General features: G+C 41.1%; 2 protein-coding genes across 3 annotated transcripts in view; one reads left to right on the forward strand and one right to left on the reverse strand.

Moving 5' to 3' along the window:
• The window catches only part of APIP (APAF1 interacting protein), a 30,858-nt gene extending 18,916 nt beyond the window's left edge, over positions 1-11,942 (reverse strand). Inside the window, exon 1 of one of the 2 annotated variants that reach the window (XM_066251263.1) lies at positions 11,752-11,942. In XM_066251263.1, coding sequence (XP_066107360.1) covers positions 11,752-11,826 — 75 coding nt within the window. In that variant the 5' untranslated portion in view covers positions 11,827-11,942. The remainder of the gene's footprint in view (positions 1-11,751) is intronic. The other variant, XM_066251262.1, reaches the window with a different exon arrangement.
• A 169-nt stretch (positions 11,943-12,111) lies between these two features.
• Positions 12,112-17,576, forward strand: part of PDHX (pyruvate dehydrogenase complex component X) — a 56,149-nt gene continuing 50,684 nt past the window's right edge. Inside the window, exon 1 of the mRNA XM_066251264.1 lies at positions 12,112-12,334. Within this exon, the coding sequence (XP_066107361.1) occupies positions 12,172-12,334 (163 nt within the window). The 5' untranslated portion in view covers positions 12,112-12,171. The remainder of the gene's footprint in view (positions 12,335-17,576) is intronic.

The raw sequence follows: 17,576 nt of genomic DNA on the forward strand, positions 1-17,576 counted from the left end.
GGACTTGGACGCGAGGTGCAAAGTACAGAAATATGACAACAATTCCAGTGCCATGCGGACTTTTCCTGGACTCCTGCTCCTTGTGACAGCTCCTAATGGACTGAACGGGGGTTGGGTTGCATTTTTCAGGGATTTAGAATGGTGCTGGTGCCAACTTGGACTTGGTGAACATGTTAAGGACATCTTTTATATATTCTTGTTATATTGGCTAAGAATTTGCTTAAAGGCTTTAATCACTGTAATATATTAGAACATTGTTTGGGTATCTGTTAGCACTGGCTATACTAATTTTATGTTTGTTCTACATTTTTTCAGTCTGCCTCCAAATTAGAATCAGGGAAACTAGGAAATCAGATGAGTGCAAATCTCAGCACACAAATTTAAAAGAAAAAAGAAAAGGGGAACATGTTGTGGACCGTAAATGGCAAAAAGCCATTGTAGATTCGAGGCTTAGCAAAGGGCTAAGTTCTCTCCCCTTCACCTCCATATTGGCTATGACGCTGAGTATTTGCACCATTTCACTTGCTTCCTTAAGTTGCTGGAGGCAATTTACATGCCCTTCCTCTTACTCTTTGTTTGTTCAGATGTTGGTTGATTTCACTTATGTATGGTAGGGGGATTCCTGTTTATGCCTTGGAAGAGTTCCTGTTTTAGCCTCGGATGTGTAACTTTGTATCAAGGACTTCCTTGATTTGCATATGGCTATATAATAAAGCAAACTGGGGCTCTGGGGTACTTGGGTATTACCATCAGCATTGAAGAGTCCTCCTGATCCCATCCTTTTTTCTTAATAAGTCTGTTTTCTTAATTCCACACCATTCTCTCTCAAAACCCAGAATTAGGAGCCGCGCTGGTCCATGGCATGGAACAATGGGATCTCTCCAAAATGGCCTCCTAGCTCCTCCTTTTAAAACTTTTCCGTGGGACAACCCTCTCCTCCAGCACACATTAGCATAACCAAGCCCCTTCCCAAGCAAGAAGGGCATTAATATTATCACCTGTGCAAAGGGCAGCGCCATCTTTAACAAAAAGAGAAAACAAAACCAGAAAATGCAGATTTTACAACTCATTTGCCTGACAATGTGCCACCATAGCTTTGAAAACAACTAAAATGCTGAATAAATTATTTTTTAAATATTTCAAAAGAAATGGCTGAGCTGGCAAGAACGTAAGAGTTCCGAGGGGCTCTAAAAGAAATCAGAGTCGGTCTACCTGGAAGGGAAGTGAGCTCCCAAGCCATCATTTCCCTGAAGGTATCTGCAAAACTCTGGTGACCTTGAGTTTCGATTTTGATAGCTCTGCAAGCTACTATACAGAAACACTGATAAAACCTAGGCATGCTCAAAATGGGACATCTAACAAAGAATCCCTATATAGGCTGGGGACCCCAAGGAGCTGAAATAAATCCACTGTGCAGACAAACAGCAAGGAAGCTTACCTCCATAACTCTTGGCACTGGGTAAAAGGGAAAAAACATCTTTGAGTCCAGATTTTACTGCTCAAAAAAACTAGGGGATATTTTATCACTTCATATTCATGTTAAAATGTCCCCTTATTTTTGTGAACAGTATATTATTGAACAGACTGAATTTTCAGCAACTTAACTGGATTTCTGAAATCATGGTGTTTTTCCAAATTCACTGTTGATATGTAACATAAACATTTTATTTTCAGTAAGTATTATGGATGTTAAATTGATGGAGTAGATTGAAAATACAAAATTAAGAACTGAGGTACGTTGAAATCTTTTAAAGATCTGATTCAACTCAGGGCACAGGGATTGATGGACATAAAGTCCAGTCCTCATCACACCGTTTGTTGCTTTCATGACTTTGTGTTTCAGTTTACTGATCCATAAAATGAGAACATTATGAGGATTAAAATGAGATACAATGAATATAAAGCATCAGCACAATGTGTGACACAGTCATTGTTAGTTTCCTCTCCATTTCGATGAGTTAAAAATTCTTGAATTAAAATTAATAGTAGAGCTATGTTGGTTTTTCTTACATCTGTGGTTATGAAATCTGGCCAAATTATACATACCCTTATAATTTGCTATTTCCTTTTTTTAGAAATGTAAATGCTATTCTAATTATATGGTAAAGTACAGCTAATGAGGAGACTCCTGTAGTTTTTCAATCCTTGAAACCACCAATTTGCACAGCAAGTTGCAAATAAAGAGTCTGTCATTAACAGTCTCTCTTTGACCTTTTGTCTTTTCTAGTACTGAGGTATTAGAGCAATTAGCCAGCTTCATTCTACAGGAATAACAATGACAAGGCAGCTGTTGTTAATAAAGTTTCACTCAATTGTTCAAACCCACAAAATTACAGACCCAAGAAGAATAACCACATAGCAGCGGGAACCAACAGAGAGATATTTGGTAAAAATGCAGTCATTTAAATTGTCCAGAATAAAAATCAGAAAATATGTAATTAACAAGACCTGACAGCAGGAAAAAGTTTAGTTTGCATTTAGTTTTCCAGTGCATGCCAGTGGCATCACTTGTCTATTATTGATGCATCTGGTTTTCAATTAGAATGAGAATTTTGAAAGATGTATCTAAAGATGGATTACAATCAACCGCTTACAGTAAAGGTTCTGCTCTAAATTAAGTGAGGGAGAAACATTTAACAGTATATATAATATTTTGTATATACTGAAAACATTAAAGTCTCAAGTTTTTGAATCAGTATTCTATTTTCCCAATTTTTCAATCCAGCATTTTAAGGAAATCAGTCCCAATCGTCATTGAGATATTTGCTGACAGCAGCCCATGGCTCTCCCCTCCTCTACCTTCTGTTTCAATTTAAGCATAATAGAAGCTTGTATTGCTCAGACAGAGGTTTTCCCTGGGACACTAATAAAAAAATATAAAGTAAATATGTATCAAAGGTATTATTTATTCCAGCATTTAATGAGAGAACAAGAAAGATGTTACAACTGGAACCAAAGAGAATTCAAAACACACACATGCACACATAGGTAATCAGGAATCCTAGATTTACAAATAAAGCGAGAACAGAGCAATAGCCACCAGGCAGCAATAAGCTGAAGGTCCATAATACAACTTGCATTTCTATGAACAGTAATCATCTACATTACTGCCAGTATCCTACGATTCAAACAGTTGTAAAATGGCTCAAAGATAGCCCCAAGACAGGGAGCAATCCTTTCTGCTCATTTCAGTCTTTGACAACTGTTCCTGACACTGGCCTCAGGAAGGGACTGGATGCAGACACAGCAAACTTGTCAGCACTGTCTCTGTCTTTGGTTTTTGTTCCTTTCTGCACTTGTTTCATTCTCCTTTCTGTGCATACTGGTCTTTGCAACTTCCCCTCCACTCAAAGCCCTGCACACACTTATAAACTCTTATCAGTCTAACTATTGATAGAAATCAGAAGACCCTAAGGCAAGTCAGTGACCCTTTCTGTTTCCTTCTATCAATAATATGGATCTCTGATTCTCGACTTCTGAATTTCAAGACCAGTAGTTTTTGTTGTTTTTAAATTTTAGGGACTGACAGAAGGTTGCCAGGTTATAGCATTAATCATATTTAACAATTCCTATCACCTTCTTCAAAAAATAAAGTATATTTTTAACATTAAGAAAAAAGTAGGAAGGATAATCTCAGAATAAAAGGTAATTCTTTAAATTGAATGCAATTTTGTGAAATTCACTTTTTCACTATCCTTATTTTTATTATTTTGTAACAGTCAAGGAAAAATTCTTTCAGAGACTGATATAAATATTTTGGGGAGAATTAAAGCTATCTTTTCCTATTTGGTCCCCTTGTCTACAATTTCTCCTCCTTTTTCTCCACCTTACCCTTCACTATCCTGTGAGCACTAAAATAACAACCTACTTTGGTCATTGAACTCACATCATCTAAAGCCCAAATACCACCTTCTTATTCTGTTAAGTCCTTCTGTTTTCTTACCCTATTTTAACTTTTCAAAAACTTTCTTACATAAATCTCCTAATTCTTTTCAACCTGGTTGTGGAGGTCAACCACTAGGATGGCTCTTAATGATCCCCTGGTAAATAGTAAGGTGACCAATCATCCTCCTTTAAGGAGGACAGTCCTTCTTTTGTAAGTTCTGTCCTCCCCCCAAAAGTATCCTCCTACATGTCTTCCTTTTTGATATTGGAAGACTAATCTGTAAATGTCCGTATTTGATCGATGCAGAGTCAATCCATTGAGTGTGATGTGATATATTTGTATCTAAATGAGTACATTTTTCTTACAATTATTATTAAAATTTAACAGGCATGTAAGCATAATTACAATATGAAATATTACAAATGTTTTTATTATGCATTTATCAAATTATAGTATTATTGTTGCAATGAAAAAATGTTTCTTTTATTTACGATGTTGTTTTCTTCTATTTATTTTTGTCCTGCTTTTCATTGTAAAAATGTTGGTCACCTTATATATTGATATAGTTCCCTGACCTGTGGTGGCGCAGTGGATAAAGCGTCGACCTGGAAATGCTGAGGTCACCGGTTCGAAACCCTGGGCTTGCCTGGTCAAGGCACATATGGGAGTTGATGCTTTCAGCTCCTCCCCCTTCTCTCTCTGTGTCTCTCCTCTCTCTCTCTCTCTCTCTCCTCTCTAAAAATAAAATAAAAATAATAAAATAAATTAATAAAAAATTTAAAAAAAAAGCCTGACCAGGTGGTGGCGCAGTGGATAGAGCGTCAGACTGGGGTGCAGAGGACCTGGGTTCGAGACCCCGAGGTCGCCAGCTTGAGTGCGGGCTCATCTGGTTTGAGGAAAAGCCCACCAGCTTGAACCCAAGGTCGCTGGCTCCAGCATGGGGTTACTCGGTCTGCTGAAGGCCCGCGGTCAAGGCACATATGAGAAAGCAATTAATGAACAACTAAGGTGTTGCAATATGCAATGAAAAACTAATGATTGATGCTTCTCATCTCTCTCCGTTCCTGTCTGTCTGTCCCTGTCTATCCCTCTCTCTGACTCACTCTCTGTCTCTGTAAAAAGTAAATAAATAAATAGATATAGTTCCTCTCCACCTTGTACCAGGGTTGGTCTCTAAGACTAACAATTACTGCAAAAGGGACAGCATGTCATGTCTGGAATCAGGATATAAGACTGTAGCTTCCACATTGGTTGCCTCTCTCTCTCAGATCACTTGGTGTGGGAAAAGTCAGCTGTTCAAGATATTTAGGCAGCCTACGCAGAAGGCTGTGTGGTGAAGAACAGAGGAATGTGGCCAACATCATCGAGCTTGGAAGCTCACTCCAGCTGCAGCCAAGACTTGAGATCAACCTGTTGCTCCAGCTGACGGCTTGACTGCCAACTAAAGAGATACCCTGGGCTCCCTGGATTCCTAATCCTCAGAAAATGGGACAAATGTTTGTGTTTTAAGCTTAAGTTCTGGGATACCTGTCAGGCAGCAAGAGATAACTAAGACATTTTCCTGCCAGCCAAGAATACTCTTTTTCTTTGTACTGTTACTGCTCACGCTGGATCCCCAACAATCCCAACTCTAGCTGTCAGACTCCTGCTTGTCATCCTTCACCAACCCCCACCCACTTCATTGACTCCTTCTGTCATCGCAGCAAGAAGTGATCTTTTTCCTCAGACTCTGGGCCAGATCATTTGAGCTATGTTCTTTCTTATGGTATTGGTTATGGAGCCCTCTCATTCATTCATTCAGCAACTTTTACTGAAGGACCCAAAGAAATGAATATGAGTAAGATCCTTACCCTTGAGGAACTCACACTCTAGTAAAGAAGTTAACAGTTACAAAGCAACATACAATACAAGATGGTTCAGGGCATTATGGGAGCAGAAGCTATGGGTAGGAGGGAGCAAGAGTTAGGAAAAACTTCATAGAGGAGGAGATGGTTATATAGTGTTAATGAAGGACAGTGGGAATATGCTGGGTAAGCTAAGAGGAGAAAGGGCATTTCAGTCAGAGAGAACTCTCAGTAGTTGGAATAATTATAATTTAGATTCTGTGGGATGGAGGGGAAGCAGAGTATAGAGGATTTACCATGCCATGCACAGGAGTTTGGACTTTATAAATAGTTGAAAACCACTGAGCATTTTCAGATAGATGACTTGATACGACCTCAGTTTTGAAACATTTCCACAGTGGCAGTGGAGTTCAGAGGAAAGGTGGTGACCCAGGGAGCAAGAGACAAGACCAGCAAGGAGCTGGGGAAAGAGTTTTAAAAGGAAATTCCAAGGGAGTGATAGTGGAGATGGACTTGGAAGGTATTTTGGAAGTTGAGAAGAAAGGATGAACTTTGGGTGAGAAAACTGAAGAAAAGGAAGGCTTCAAAGACTTCCAAGTTTTGGGTTAGTTGAGTAGTTGTTAGTGGATAGTGATGCCACTCTCTGGGATGTGAGTCACACGCATTTATTGAGTACTTACTGGTAAAGCGTTTTCCTGGAATTTCAGCTACAAACAAGACAAAGTCTCTGTTTTAAAGAAATTTCATGGCAGGGGGTAGTTTTTATAAAGTAAACAGAAAATAAATAAGTGGCAATAAAGGAACAAGGGACTTAGAGAAAAACAGCAAAGATCAACTTTGATTAAGGAAGGCTTATCTGAGCAAGACACATTTAAGGCTTAACAGACGTGGAAAACCAGGGTATGATGGATGAGTGTGTGCACAGCCAGGTTTCCTGCTGGGAGAGGAAGCCCCCCAGGCACAGCAAACAGCGGGTGTGAAGGCCCTAGAGCAGGGGTCGGAACCTTTTTGGCTGAGAGAGCCATGAACGCCACATATTTTAAAATGTAATTTCGTGAGAGCCATACAAAGACCCGTGTACATTAGGCATTAGTCAATAAAAATTTCATGTTGTCCCGGAGGACAGCTGTGACTGGCTCCAGCCACCCACAACCATGAACATGAGTGGTAGAAAATGAATGGATTGTAATACATGAGAATGTTTTATATTTTTAACATTTATTATTTTTTATTAAAGATTTGTCTGCGAGCCAGATGCAGCCATCAAAAGAGCCACATCTGGCTCGCAAGCCATAGGTTCCCGACCCCTGCCCTGGAGTGAGGGTGTGTCTGAGGACTTTAAGGAACAGGAAGAAGACTAGGTGACCAAGGCAGAGTAATGAAGTGTTGAGAGTGCCAAGCTAAGAGTCTGCAGGACCATATCACACTGGGGCTTGAAAGCCCCGCTGATGAGAACAATTCTCCAGAAGGGAAATTGATTCATGGTAAGAGAGACAAGGAGAGGAACAACTCTAGTGAGATGGAACAGAAATCCTGAGCATAAGTAGAAAGACTGGCCTTCCATTTTACAAAATGAGAAGGTGATGGGTTCAAGTTTAGGCAGATGTGTGGTGGTGGTAAGTTCATACCACATGACTTCTACTTTCTTAAGAATAAACACAGTCATCAGTTTAGTGAGAGTGTGGGAAGAGGCTATGAAAGTATTGAAAAGAGAATAAAAGGTATAAACTAGTCATCTCCAGAAGTGCGACAGCAAACTACTAGGGAAACACAGGTTTGCTGGGCAGCATTAAGTGCAAATCTGAGGTTAAGATCTTGACCAGAACGTGAAGCCTGTTAACACAGTTGTGGAATTTTCTCTAGCAACGTTCGGCTGCACAGTGCAATCACAAACAGGATAGTAGGGTCCATCTTGGGTTGGAGTTTTGCTAGGTCAACTATATTTGTAAATAAGGTCAATCATGACCTTAAGTAACAACTGTTTCAATGAAGTGGGCATAAAAGCTAGATAAAATGAGTTAAGAAGTAAAAAAAACAACAAAAAAACCTTAAGAGGTAGAGAATTCTAAGAACTCTTTCATTAGTGTTGCCACGAAGGGCTGGATAGGAAATTAGAAAAACTGGTTAATAGTTTTTCACATGTTAGGAGGTAAAATTAAGGAAAGAGAGAAACTAAAGGTATAGGAGAACAAAGGCCTAACTAATAGGTATTCACTGAGCCAGAAGCTGAAATAGGAAAAACAGGGAAGTGTTCTCTTTAGACAGGAGGGAGAGTAAAGATGCAAGTAAATACGGGGGAGGGGGGGGTTAGAGAGGGGCAAAAGTAGGTTTATAGTTATTCATATGGAAAATACAATAATAATATATAATACAAGAATAACCTGTTTTTGATACAACTGTAAACCTATTTTTGTCCTACCCTGTATGCACTAATACAATTGATGTCAAGAATAGCTATCATTTTTTGAGTGCTTTTTTGTGCCATGCACTATTCTACAGCCTTTATAGGGAGACTTTACTTAATCCTTTCGATAACTGTATTATACTAAGAAAGATTAGTTTGTCCAATACCACTCAGGTGGAGAAGCATGATTTGAATCCAGGCAGTCTGATTTTAGATGCCTTGTCCTTAGCCTTTTAATCATAATACAGTGGAAAGAGGAGGGAATTGAAGTTGACAAGTTCATCCGTGAAACAGGCTTTGGGTAGAGAATGAGGGCAGATGGTGAAGTTTTGGGTATAGTCACCCAGAAGATGTGAAAGGAAGCTCACCAGGGGACTGCCTGAGGTGCTCAGAAGCTAGCAACAGGATATCATAAGATTTGTAAAGACAGTAAAGGGGTTGGGAACAGGCCTCCCCAAGATGTGCCACTTTGGCATGTAAATTATTTTGAGCAGAAAGTAATCGAGGCCCAGCAGACCTAGGAAAAACTTTTACCTCTCCCTTAAGGAATTTAAATTTGGGGTCTTGCCCATATGAGTCACTACCAGAAATAACTTTTCATAACCTATCTATAAGGCAGGGCAAACTTCTGATTACTTAACATCTGCTCTTCTTATCATTCTAAGAATGACCTTCCTCTCCCCTTGATGCTCCAAGTCCAAGGGCATCTAACTTAGCTCAGAAAATCACATATACTTCATTTACCTTTCTGTCTCTGAACCTCATGTATTTCGGGGGGGGGGGGTATCTCTGACTCTCTTATGTATACGGGGCCCCTTTTGTACTATGCAAGTAAGTTTGTTATTTTCTCTTATTAATCTGCCTCATGCCGAATAGACAAGCCAAAGAACCTAGAAGGGTAGACGAAAACTTCATCCTCTCTGAAAAGTAATTCACACTAAAGTATCCGGCTGGTTATTACTTTTAAATTGGGACTTTCAGCCCTAGGAAGCATAATGGGAGAGGAATAAGGGGGTTCAATTTTTTCCCTTCCTCATAAGCAAGGCTTCTCACATTGTATTGAAATCTTTATTTTTCTAGTGTTCCTCTAGACCGGTGTTTCCCAACGTGGGGCCCACGCCCCACAGGGGGGCAATTCGATAGTTAAGGGGGGCAATTTGAAAATGGACTCCACAAAACTTTAACTCTTTCGCCCCGGGCCATTTAAATGCAATGCTAGATATCGGTGCCAAATTTAACAAAAAATGCAATTCTTAAATAATTGCGGTAAATAATTATTAAGTATAATTTCGTTTGACGAGACCAAAATATCAACTGGGTGATTGGCGTCGTCAAGTAAACTTCGTCCTGGGTTCACCGCGGAGCGTGCCGTCTGCCGCGGGGAACCCCGGACATTTTAAAAACTCGGTAAACAACGCAGTTATTCTCACCTAATTGGCCCATCGCAATTTCTGTAGTGTTTCACATCATTCAGTTGGTGTTAATTTGAAATGTGTCAGTCAAAACTGTTGTAAAAACTCGTTGATTTAATAAATATACATATATATATTGTATAGATATAATTGGTAAGTATTTGATTTTATTTTTATCAATATTAAACTCTTTATTAAGTACTTCTTGCATCGGGGCTAGAAAGCACTAATATTTTATAAATATTATTGGGGCTATAATAGTACATGCATGACAATTTTAATTTTAGAAGCATAACTTTTCAGAAAATTTTGTCAAGTGGAAAAAATATAGATACCTTTTGATTTGCGGTGGTAGTGTAGTAAATGTGTTATATACATTTAAATAAATATGAATTTTTAGTATACATTTACTCTATGTCACATTGAATATATTTTAACACATATTTTAATATTAGTTTTTAATTGATCTTATTTTTATTTCTTATAGCCCATAGTAAAATGAGTGGTGCAAGCAAGAAAAAAACTCGTCAATATTCGGAGGAATATTTAAAATTTGGGTTCATACCCGCTGTTCACGATGAGCGGATTCCTTTTTGTCTTTTATACCAGCAATGCTTGACCAACGAATCAATGAAACGAGGTCGTCTTGAGGCGCATTTGAAGGCGAAGCATAGTGCTCATATTAATTCAGATTTGAGTTACTTTAAAACTTTAAAGAAAAATTTTGAAAAAAGAACAACATTAAAGTCTCTATTTACTGCTCATACTTCAACTAATAATCGTGTTCTTGAGGCTAGTTATCAAATTTCTTTATTCATCGCTAAAACTGGAGAAAATCACACTATAGGCGAGAATTTAATAAAACCGTCAATATCAGCAGACTAACCAAATTGGAACCGAATATAAAATCTCTGTGCAGCAAGCATCAAGCGCAAGGATCACACTAAATTAAAATAATAAATTAATATAGAAAAATCTGTATTAAAATTATTTGGAATTTAAATTTGTTTTTCATTATATGTTTTGAAATTTTACTTACTGTTTTGTTAACAATTTCATAGTGATTTCTTCCTAGAACCTATCATTTATGTTTATTAAGTGAACAAATCAATTTTTTAATGTTAAAAATTATGTATGTTACATAGGGGGGGGACATAAAAATTTTAGAAAGGTTAAGGTGGGGCATGGCACAAAAAAGGTTGGGAAACACTGCTCTAGACCCTAGGCCATTTGTCTTAATCATCACTGTATCAATGAGCAGGTAGGTGCTCCATAAAATTGTTGATGTGTACAAATAAATGAAAAGCATAAACAGCCCCAGAGTGGATATGCCTTTGACTTCAGCTTACGGAAGAATCCTTTCGATGATCATCCCATAATCAATTTTCTTTCTTTTTTTTTTTCAGAGAGAGTCAGAGAGAGGGATAGATAGGGACAGACAGACAGGAACGGAGAGAGATGAGAAGCATCAATCATCAGTTTTTCATTGCGACACTCTCAGCAGTTTTCAACCCCGGCGGGGGTCAAACGACCAAAACACAGGGGTAGCCGAAAGCCACCGGAAATACATATTTCTGGGGTCGCGACCCACAGGTTGAGAACCCCTGCCTTAGTTGTTCATTGACTGCTTTCTCATATGTGCCTTGACCGTGGGCCTACAGCAGACTGAGTAACCTCTTGCTCAAGCCAGCGACCTTGGGTCCAAGCTGGTGAGCTTTGCTCAAACCAGATGAGCCATAATCAATCTAAACTGAGGCAGGTAAACTGCTCAGAGGACAAGTGCTGGCTACGGAGGCACAGCTCCGGTCCAGGCCCACGTTTCCCGGGGTGACGTGCTCTGCGTGGGGCCGGTGCTCAGTGCGCAGGGGACAGCCGAAGAGCTCCCAGTCTGCTCCAATCCCACACCAGCGCCGCACGTGCCCGGGATGGGCCCGTCTTCCTGATAAGTTCCTTTAAGACACACACTTAACACACCACAAACTCTCATCCGTTATTTCTACTTTTTTCAATGTTCAGTGTCCAGCTCCCATCGTTAGACAGCCCAGCCCCGGGAGCAGATCGTCTTGGGCCGAAGCCTCACGTTGCCATGCAGTGCGGAACGGCGGGGTGCAGGGGTCGCGTGGCGCTGGCAGCCCCGCCACCTGGAAGCCTCCGCCGCAACCGCCCAGCCTCTTCGGAATCGTTCACCCGAGGCCCCGCCCCTACCTGCGCGTCGCATCGCCGCGAGCAACAGTCTCCCTCCGCAGCGGGACAGCCAGACATGGCCCCGACTACGGGCATCCACAGCTTGTTAATTCGCACGACTTTGCTCCCAGAGATCGGTCGGAGCTACCGCAACGAAGGTTTAAATACAATCAGGCGACACTGAAGACAGCCCGGGGGCGGGACGGACTAGGCGAAGGGCAGGAGAGGGAGGGCCTCGTTGATTGGAGAACCAGCGGCGCAACGTCTCGGCGGGGAGGCGGGGCCAACAAGGTTGGGGCGGGGCTAGGAAACTTTGCCTAAGACACAAAAGCGACTGGCGTTTAGGGGCGCGTCTAACTGGGTGAGAGGAGGGACCTGGGCGGTGCTTGAGGACAAACAGATCAGGCTTTGCTGCGGGCAGCCGGTGAGAAGGCCGGGAAGATGGCGGCCTCCTGGAGGCTGGGCTGTGACCTGCGGTTACTGCGCTACCTTCCAGGCTTCGGCGGCCGGCGAGGCCAGGGGCTGGTGGTTAAGGGGGCAGCTGAGTGGTCTGCCGGCCGTGGAGCTAGTTGGAGATGGCTTCACAGCACGCAGTGGCTGCGGGGTGAGTGACCGGGGCCGCCCAGCGTCTCTCTAACTAAACGGCGGACGTGGGTCAGGGGCTTTTTGCTTGAGGGCCCGCTTTGGGGTGTGGAGGATCTGCGCGCTCCCTGTATTCTCGGCCTTTCCTTCGGGAGCGGTCCGCTGACCTGGCCGCCTGTTAGTGCATTCCCCGAAGGACTTTTTTGGAAGCGGGGAGAACTTGACTCCGTCTCTGGCCCCCGTGTTGGTATGGCTTCTGTTGACCTTGCCTCGGGATTTGTTTTTTGTGTGTGTGAGGCGCAAAGATAGGCTTTAATCGCTCTTCTCTCAGCCCTTATCCTAGTCACGTCTCGGGTTCCCTTAGCGTTGTCAGGCATCCCTGACCCGGAAGAGCTGCCTAAGGTTGCTGGGATTCAAAAGCCACTTCTGACTGTTATTCATTCTTGTGGCCTTTCTCTAGTGGGAGACCTTCCCCCCCCCCCCCTATCTAGGCCGCTCGGGTGGCCCCACGTGAGGAGGGTGAAGGGTTTTAATTTGTAAATGCCCGCCGCATCGCACACACAGGTCCGGCAGAACTTGAGCGTGGAAGAGTGAAAAGTTAGGAGAGGAAATAGTACCGTGAAGTTTTTCATAGGAAATAGGCATTTAGTAATGATATTGACACAATTAACATTTCTTCGGTACTTAACAGTAATATAGCACGTAGGGAATTATTTTTCTTTTCATGGGGATGGAGTAGGGTCATAGGACCAATATTTTTTGAATGTGGTACATACCTGTCGGTGATAGAACAAATACTGTGTGTGAATGGAAAAGAAGACAATTCTTACAGATTTAATTAGGGAAATAAAGTATGCCTAGATTTAAAGAGAAAAAACCTTAAGATCCTGCTAGCCTGCTTCTTTCACCTGCTTATTCCCTGTGGGCTTCTGATTTTTGACAGCAGTTCTATAACAGAGGCAAATTCTTTGGTGAGAGTTGATGGTATGGTAGGTATTTCTGCCGAAACATGGATACCATTTTAGGCTTGATCCTTATTAAGTGGTTCTACTCTGATACTCATAAGATTAATACTATTCTTTGAGTTCTTCTTTAACTGGAAACAAACAGAATAGCCGGAGTAAAAGTAGAGTTTATCAGAAGGATATGACATGTATGAAGCACTTCTGGGCCATGGGGAACTAGGATGATTTCATCCTTTTCTTCTAGGACTCCCGTGGTCGTTCTCCTCTCTCTCTCTGATTTACTTTGTTTTTCTCTGCAAACTTGCCAATAGATGTACTCATGGTTTCTTCCTCTATAATGTCAGCTTGTCTGGCCTTAATGTTGATTCGGGCCCTTATGCCCCATGCTCTTTCAGTTTAGTTAAGGTGGGCACTGTCATTTCTGCCACCTAATTCTGAATTCCCTGGAGGGAAACTGGTGTCCCCATTGTAGGTCAGTCCTACACAGGGCACATAGGGCTGATTCTTTCAAAGGGTGCAGTTTGACATTTTCTTTTAAGAAAGGAAGTATGCCCTGGCTCGGTAGCCCAACTGGCTAGAACATCATCCCGGTGCGCCAAGGTTGCAGGTTTGATCCCCTGCTGGGTCACATGCAAGAATTAACCAATGAGTGCATGGATGGGTGGAATAGCAAATTGATGTTTCTCTCTCCCTTCCTTCATTTCTCTCTCCCTAAAAATCAATCAATAAAAAAAAAATTAAAAAGATTTATAAAAGGAAGTATGAGTTGGTAACCACAGATTGTCATGTCTGTTACTATGACAATCTGATTAAAGTAGAACAGTAGTGAAGTGCTTCTTTATTTTAGTTGTGAGCAAAGCAAATCTAGGCCAGTCAGTAGTTGAGAGATGTGTGACTAAGGAAAATAGGAAGAATATAAATGAGATCTTATAAGTGTGCAAAACTAATAAAATTTGAGTGATCAGGAAGTACTTAGTTCATGTTTGCATTGCTTTAGAACATTTTGTTGTGTATATGAAAGTGAGACATTACAAGTGCCATCACATAATAGAGCATTCACTGTTTGCCAGGCGTCATTTTAGATTCTTGACTTGCATCACTTCTAATCATCATAAGAGCCCTGCTAAGGTTAGTTGTGTTTTACACATTGGGAAATAGAGACTCCGTGAGGTTTATCTGTTTACCCAAGGTTAGTTAGTGAATGACTGCTTTGGAACTATGCACATGATAATATCCAGAGGAAGGTACTCTTTTCTGGGGCTATTTTGGAAAGAATCTACTCTGACTAACCAAGGGATGAATACTATGGATTGAATTTTGTTGTCCTCCCCAAAACTCAAATGTTGAAACCTAAAGCCCAGTGCGATGGTATTAGGAAGTGGGGGCCTTTGGGAGGTGCTTAAGTCATAAGGAAAGCCCTCATGAATGGGATCAGTACTTTTATGAAAGAGACCCCACAGAGCTCTCTAGTCAGACCCTGCTGTGAGGTGAGAAGGTGCCATCCATGAAATAGGAAACAGACCTGCATCAGCCATCACAAATCTGCCAGCATCATGATCTTGAACTTCCCCGCTTCCAGAATTGTGAGGGAAAAAAAATGTTTATAAGCTACCAGTCTCAGGTAGGTTTTATAGCAGTCCAGACAGACTGAGACCTTGGGCAGTGGGGTCACTAACTCAGAGCACATGTTCATAAGAAAGGTGTACAGCTGAACCCAAAATTGGTTTTCCGCTGGCAGGAAAGAAGTTGGGACAGTGGGTTTGGAAATAATAAGTAGTATTTATTGAGAGCTTACTATGTTCCATGTGTCCTTGGCATTTTACATGAATTAACTCATTTAGTACAGCAGCTAATGCTGTGCTCTGATAATAGACATCTAGTTCAACCCACGTCTGCCTGATACCAAAGCCCATTTCCTTCAGTGTTAGGTGGTAGCTTGGCGGTGGACATCAGCTGAACAGTGTCAGCATGCTTAAATTGTGTTTACCATGTGAATATTCTAATTGAGCCCCTCTTTTTTTAATAGAGTGAGATATAAGTAACATCTGTTTACATTAAAATAGTATTTCAGTGACAATCATGATAACATCATTTTAGAACAAATTAAGATACTAAAATTCTAGACCGCATGTAGGGTAACAGGACCATTTAAGAGAGAGTATATGTTTAAGTCTTCCTATTTGTAAGTTTCTGAGATGATGCTCTCTTAAATATGCCTCATTATTATTTTGTGCTTTATTTGCCTTTTACACAAAATGTGTAAATCCTCTATTAAGCTTGTGTTCATTCTTTTGGTAGACTCTTTTTAAGTGGAGGAGTAATTTCTTTTTGTGATTGTTTCAGGATTGCAAAATAAGCTAATATTCATGTATAGTTTAATCACAAGAAGACCAGTGTTGCAAGAGGAAACCTCTTCTGAAGTGTTCATTTCACTCAGAGGAAACAGTTCTGCAGCTTTTTATTTTATTTGTACTTGGTAGGCAGTACCTTTACAGTAGCTAGTGATCTCAATACTTTTCTGCAACCAGGGACTTTCTTATATTACATGAAATATTTTTAGAAAAGGCTTAGGGTTCTCAAATTTAAAATTCAGGAGAGATTCCTTGGAAATCTACAAGCATTGTTTTAGAGGGATACAAAATCTATTTGAAAACTGATAAAGGCTGTACCACTTTTTCAGAAAAATGTAGCACTTTTTCAAACTCTTGCATAGATTTCAAGGAACTCATAGATGTCCCTGTAATTTATAAATACTGCCTACCCTATTACCATAAACATTTATTGGTCATTTCCTACAGAAAACAGCTGTGCTGCTTTGCAAGGATACTTACTGTATCTGAGAACAAGAAAGATGTGTTTTAATATAGGGATTTTAATTATAAATAAATGACTAGTGGATTCATTTACATAAGTGACTACAACGAAGCCAGTAATTTAGAAATCATTTTGGGGTTTTTTTTCCTTATTAAGTGAGAGACAGGGAGGTAGAGACAGACTGTTGTATGTGCCTCCACCGGGATCCACCCAGCAAGCCCCCTTCTAGGCTATGCTCTGTCTCACTGGGCTGCTATTCTGTTGCTTGGCAACTGAGCTATTTTAGTGCCTGGGGCGGGGCCATGGAGCCATCCTCAGCACCCTGGTCCAACTTTGCTAGAACCATTTGAGCTATGGCTGAGGAAGAAGATAAAGGAAGGTGGGGGAGGGGAAGAGGTGGAGAAGCAGATGGGCTCTTCTCCTATGTGCCCTGATGGAACCGAACCAGGGACTTCCACATGCCAGGGTGATGCTCTACCACGGAGCCAACTGGCCAGGGCCAATTTAGAAATCTTGATTCAGATCTGGGTTTGGATTAAATTGACTTGTGCATTTAGGCTCATCCGACCATTCACCTTTCCCTAAACATTCATACTTCTCTTTTCTTTCATTTGCTCATGCTATTCTTTCTAAAGGAATGAACTTGTAGTTTGAAATTTTCCTCATTACTTAAATGTCATACTCCTAAGTCTTTCTATAGGGTCTTGGTAGGGAACAGATGACACTCTAAAAATGGGTAATTTGAGTTGAGTTTATAAGTAATCGTTTTTGTAAATTCAGGTTGTAGAGATGGTGCTGTACCAAGGGACTGTTTACAGGAAGGTGCTGTCACCACTTCTAAGCTTGAAGAAGTTTGGCAGGGCTCCGGAGCGGTTACCAGACTTGGAAAGGAGGGAGCCTGTGGGAGGCCCTGTGATGAAACTGTGCCCTGCAGTTAAAGCAGTGGTAGTCAACCTGGTCCCTACCGCCCACTAGGGGGCGTTCCAGCTTTCATGGTGGGCGGTAGCGGAGCAACCAAAGTATAAATAAAAAGATAGATTTAACTATAGTAAGTTGTTTTATAAAGATTTATTCTGCCAAACTTAGCGAAAATCCGACATAAAGTACTTGGTAAGTAATTATAATTATATGCTTTAACTTGCTGTAACTCTGCTTTATAAATTTTATAAAGTAAAGTTACTTCCCTACCTTATAAATCACCATTACTGTGGAACCGGTGGACGGTTAGAAAATTTTACTACCTACAGAGATACAAAAGTGGGCGGTAGGTATAAAAAGGTTGACTACCCCTGATTTAAAGGATCCAGCCAGCCCCAGATGACCCCACAAGGAGGTAGCTGGGGAAATAAATACCCTGTCCTCATTTTCTCTCTTCAGTCTCCTGCTTTATGCTGCCCATTGACAACCCAACTGGAGGCCAAAGCCCGTGCAGTAGTGTGGGGGAAGGTTGAGACATACATCTGGGAAGACAAATGGTGAATAGCT

Source organism: Saccopteryx bilineata, chromosome 1, assembly GCF_036850765.1.
Source record: "Saccopteryx bilineata isolate mSacBil1 chromosome 1, mSacBil1_pri_phased_curated, whole genome shotgun sequence".
Taxonomy (NCBI): domain Eukaryota; kingdom Metazoa; phylum Chordata; class Mammalia; order Chiroptera; family Emballonuridae; genus Saccopteryx; species Saccopteryx bilineata.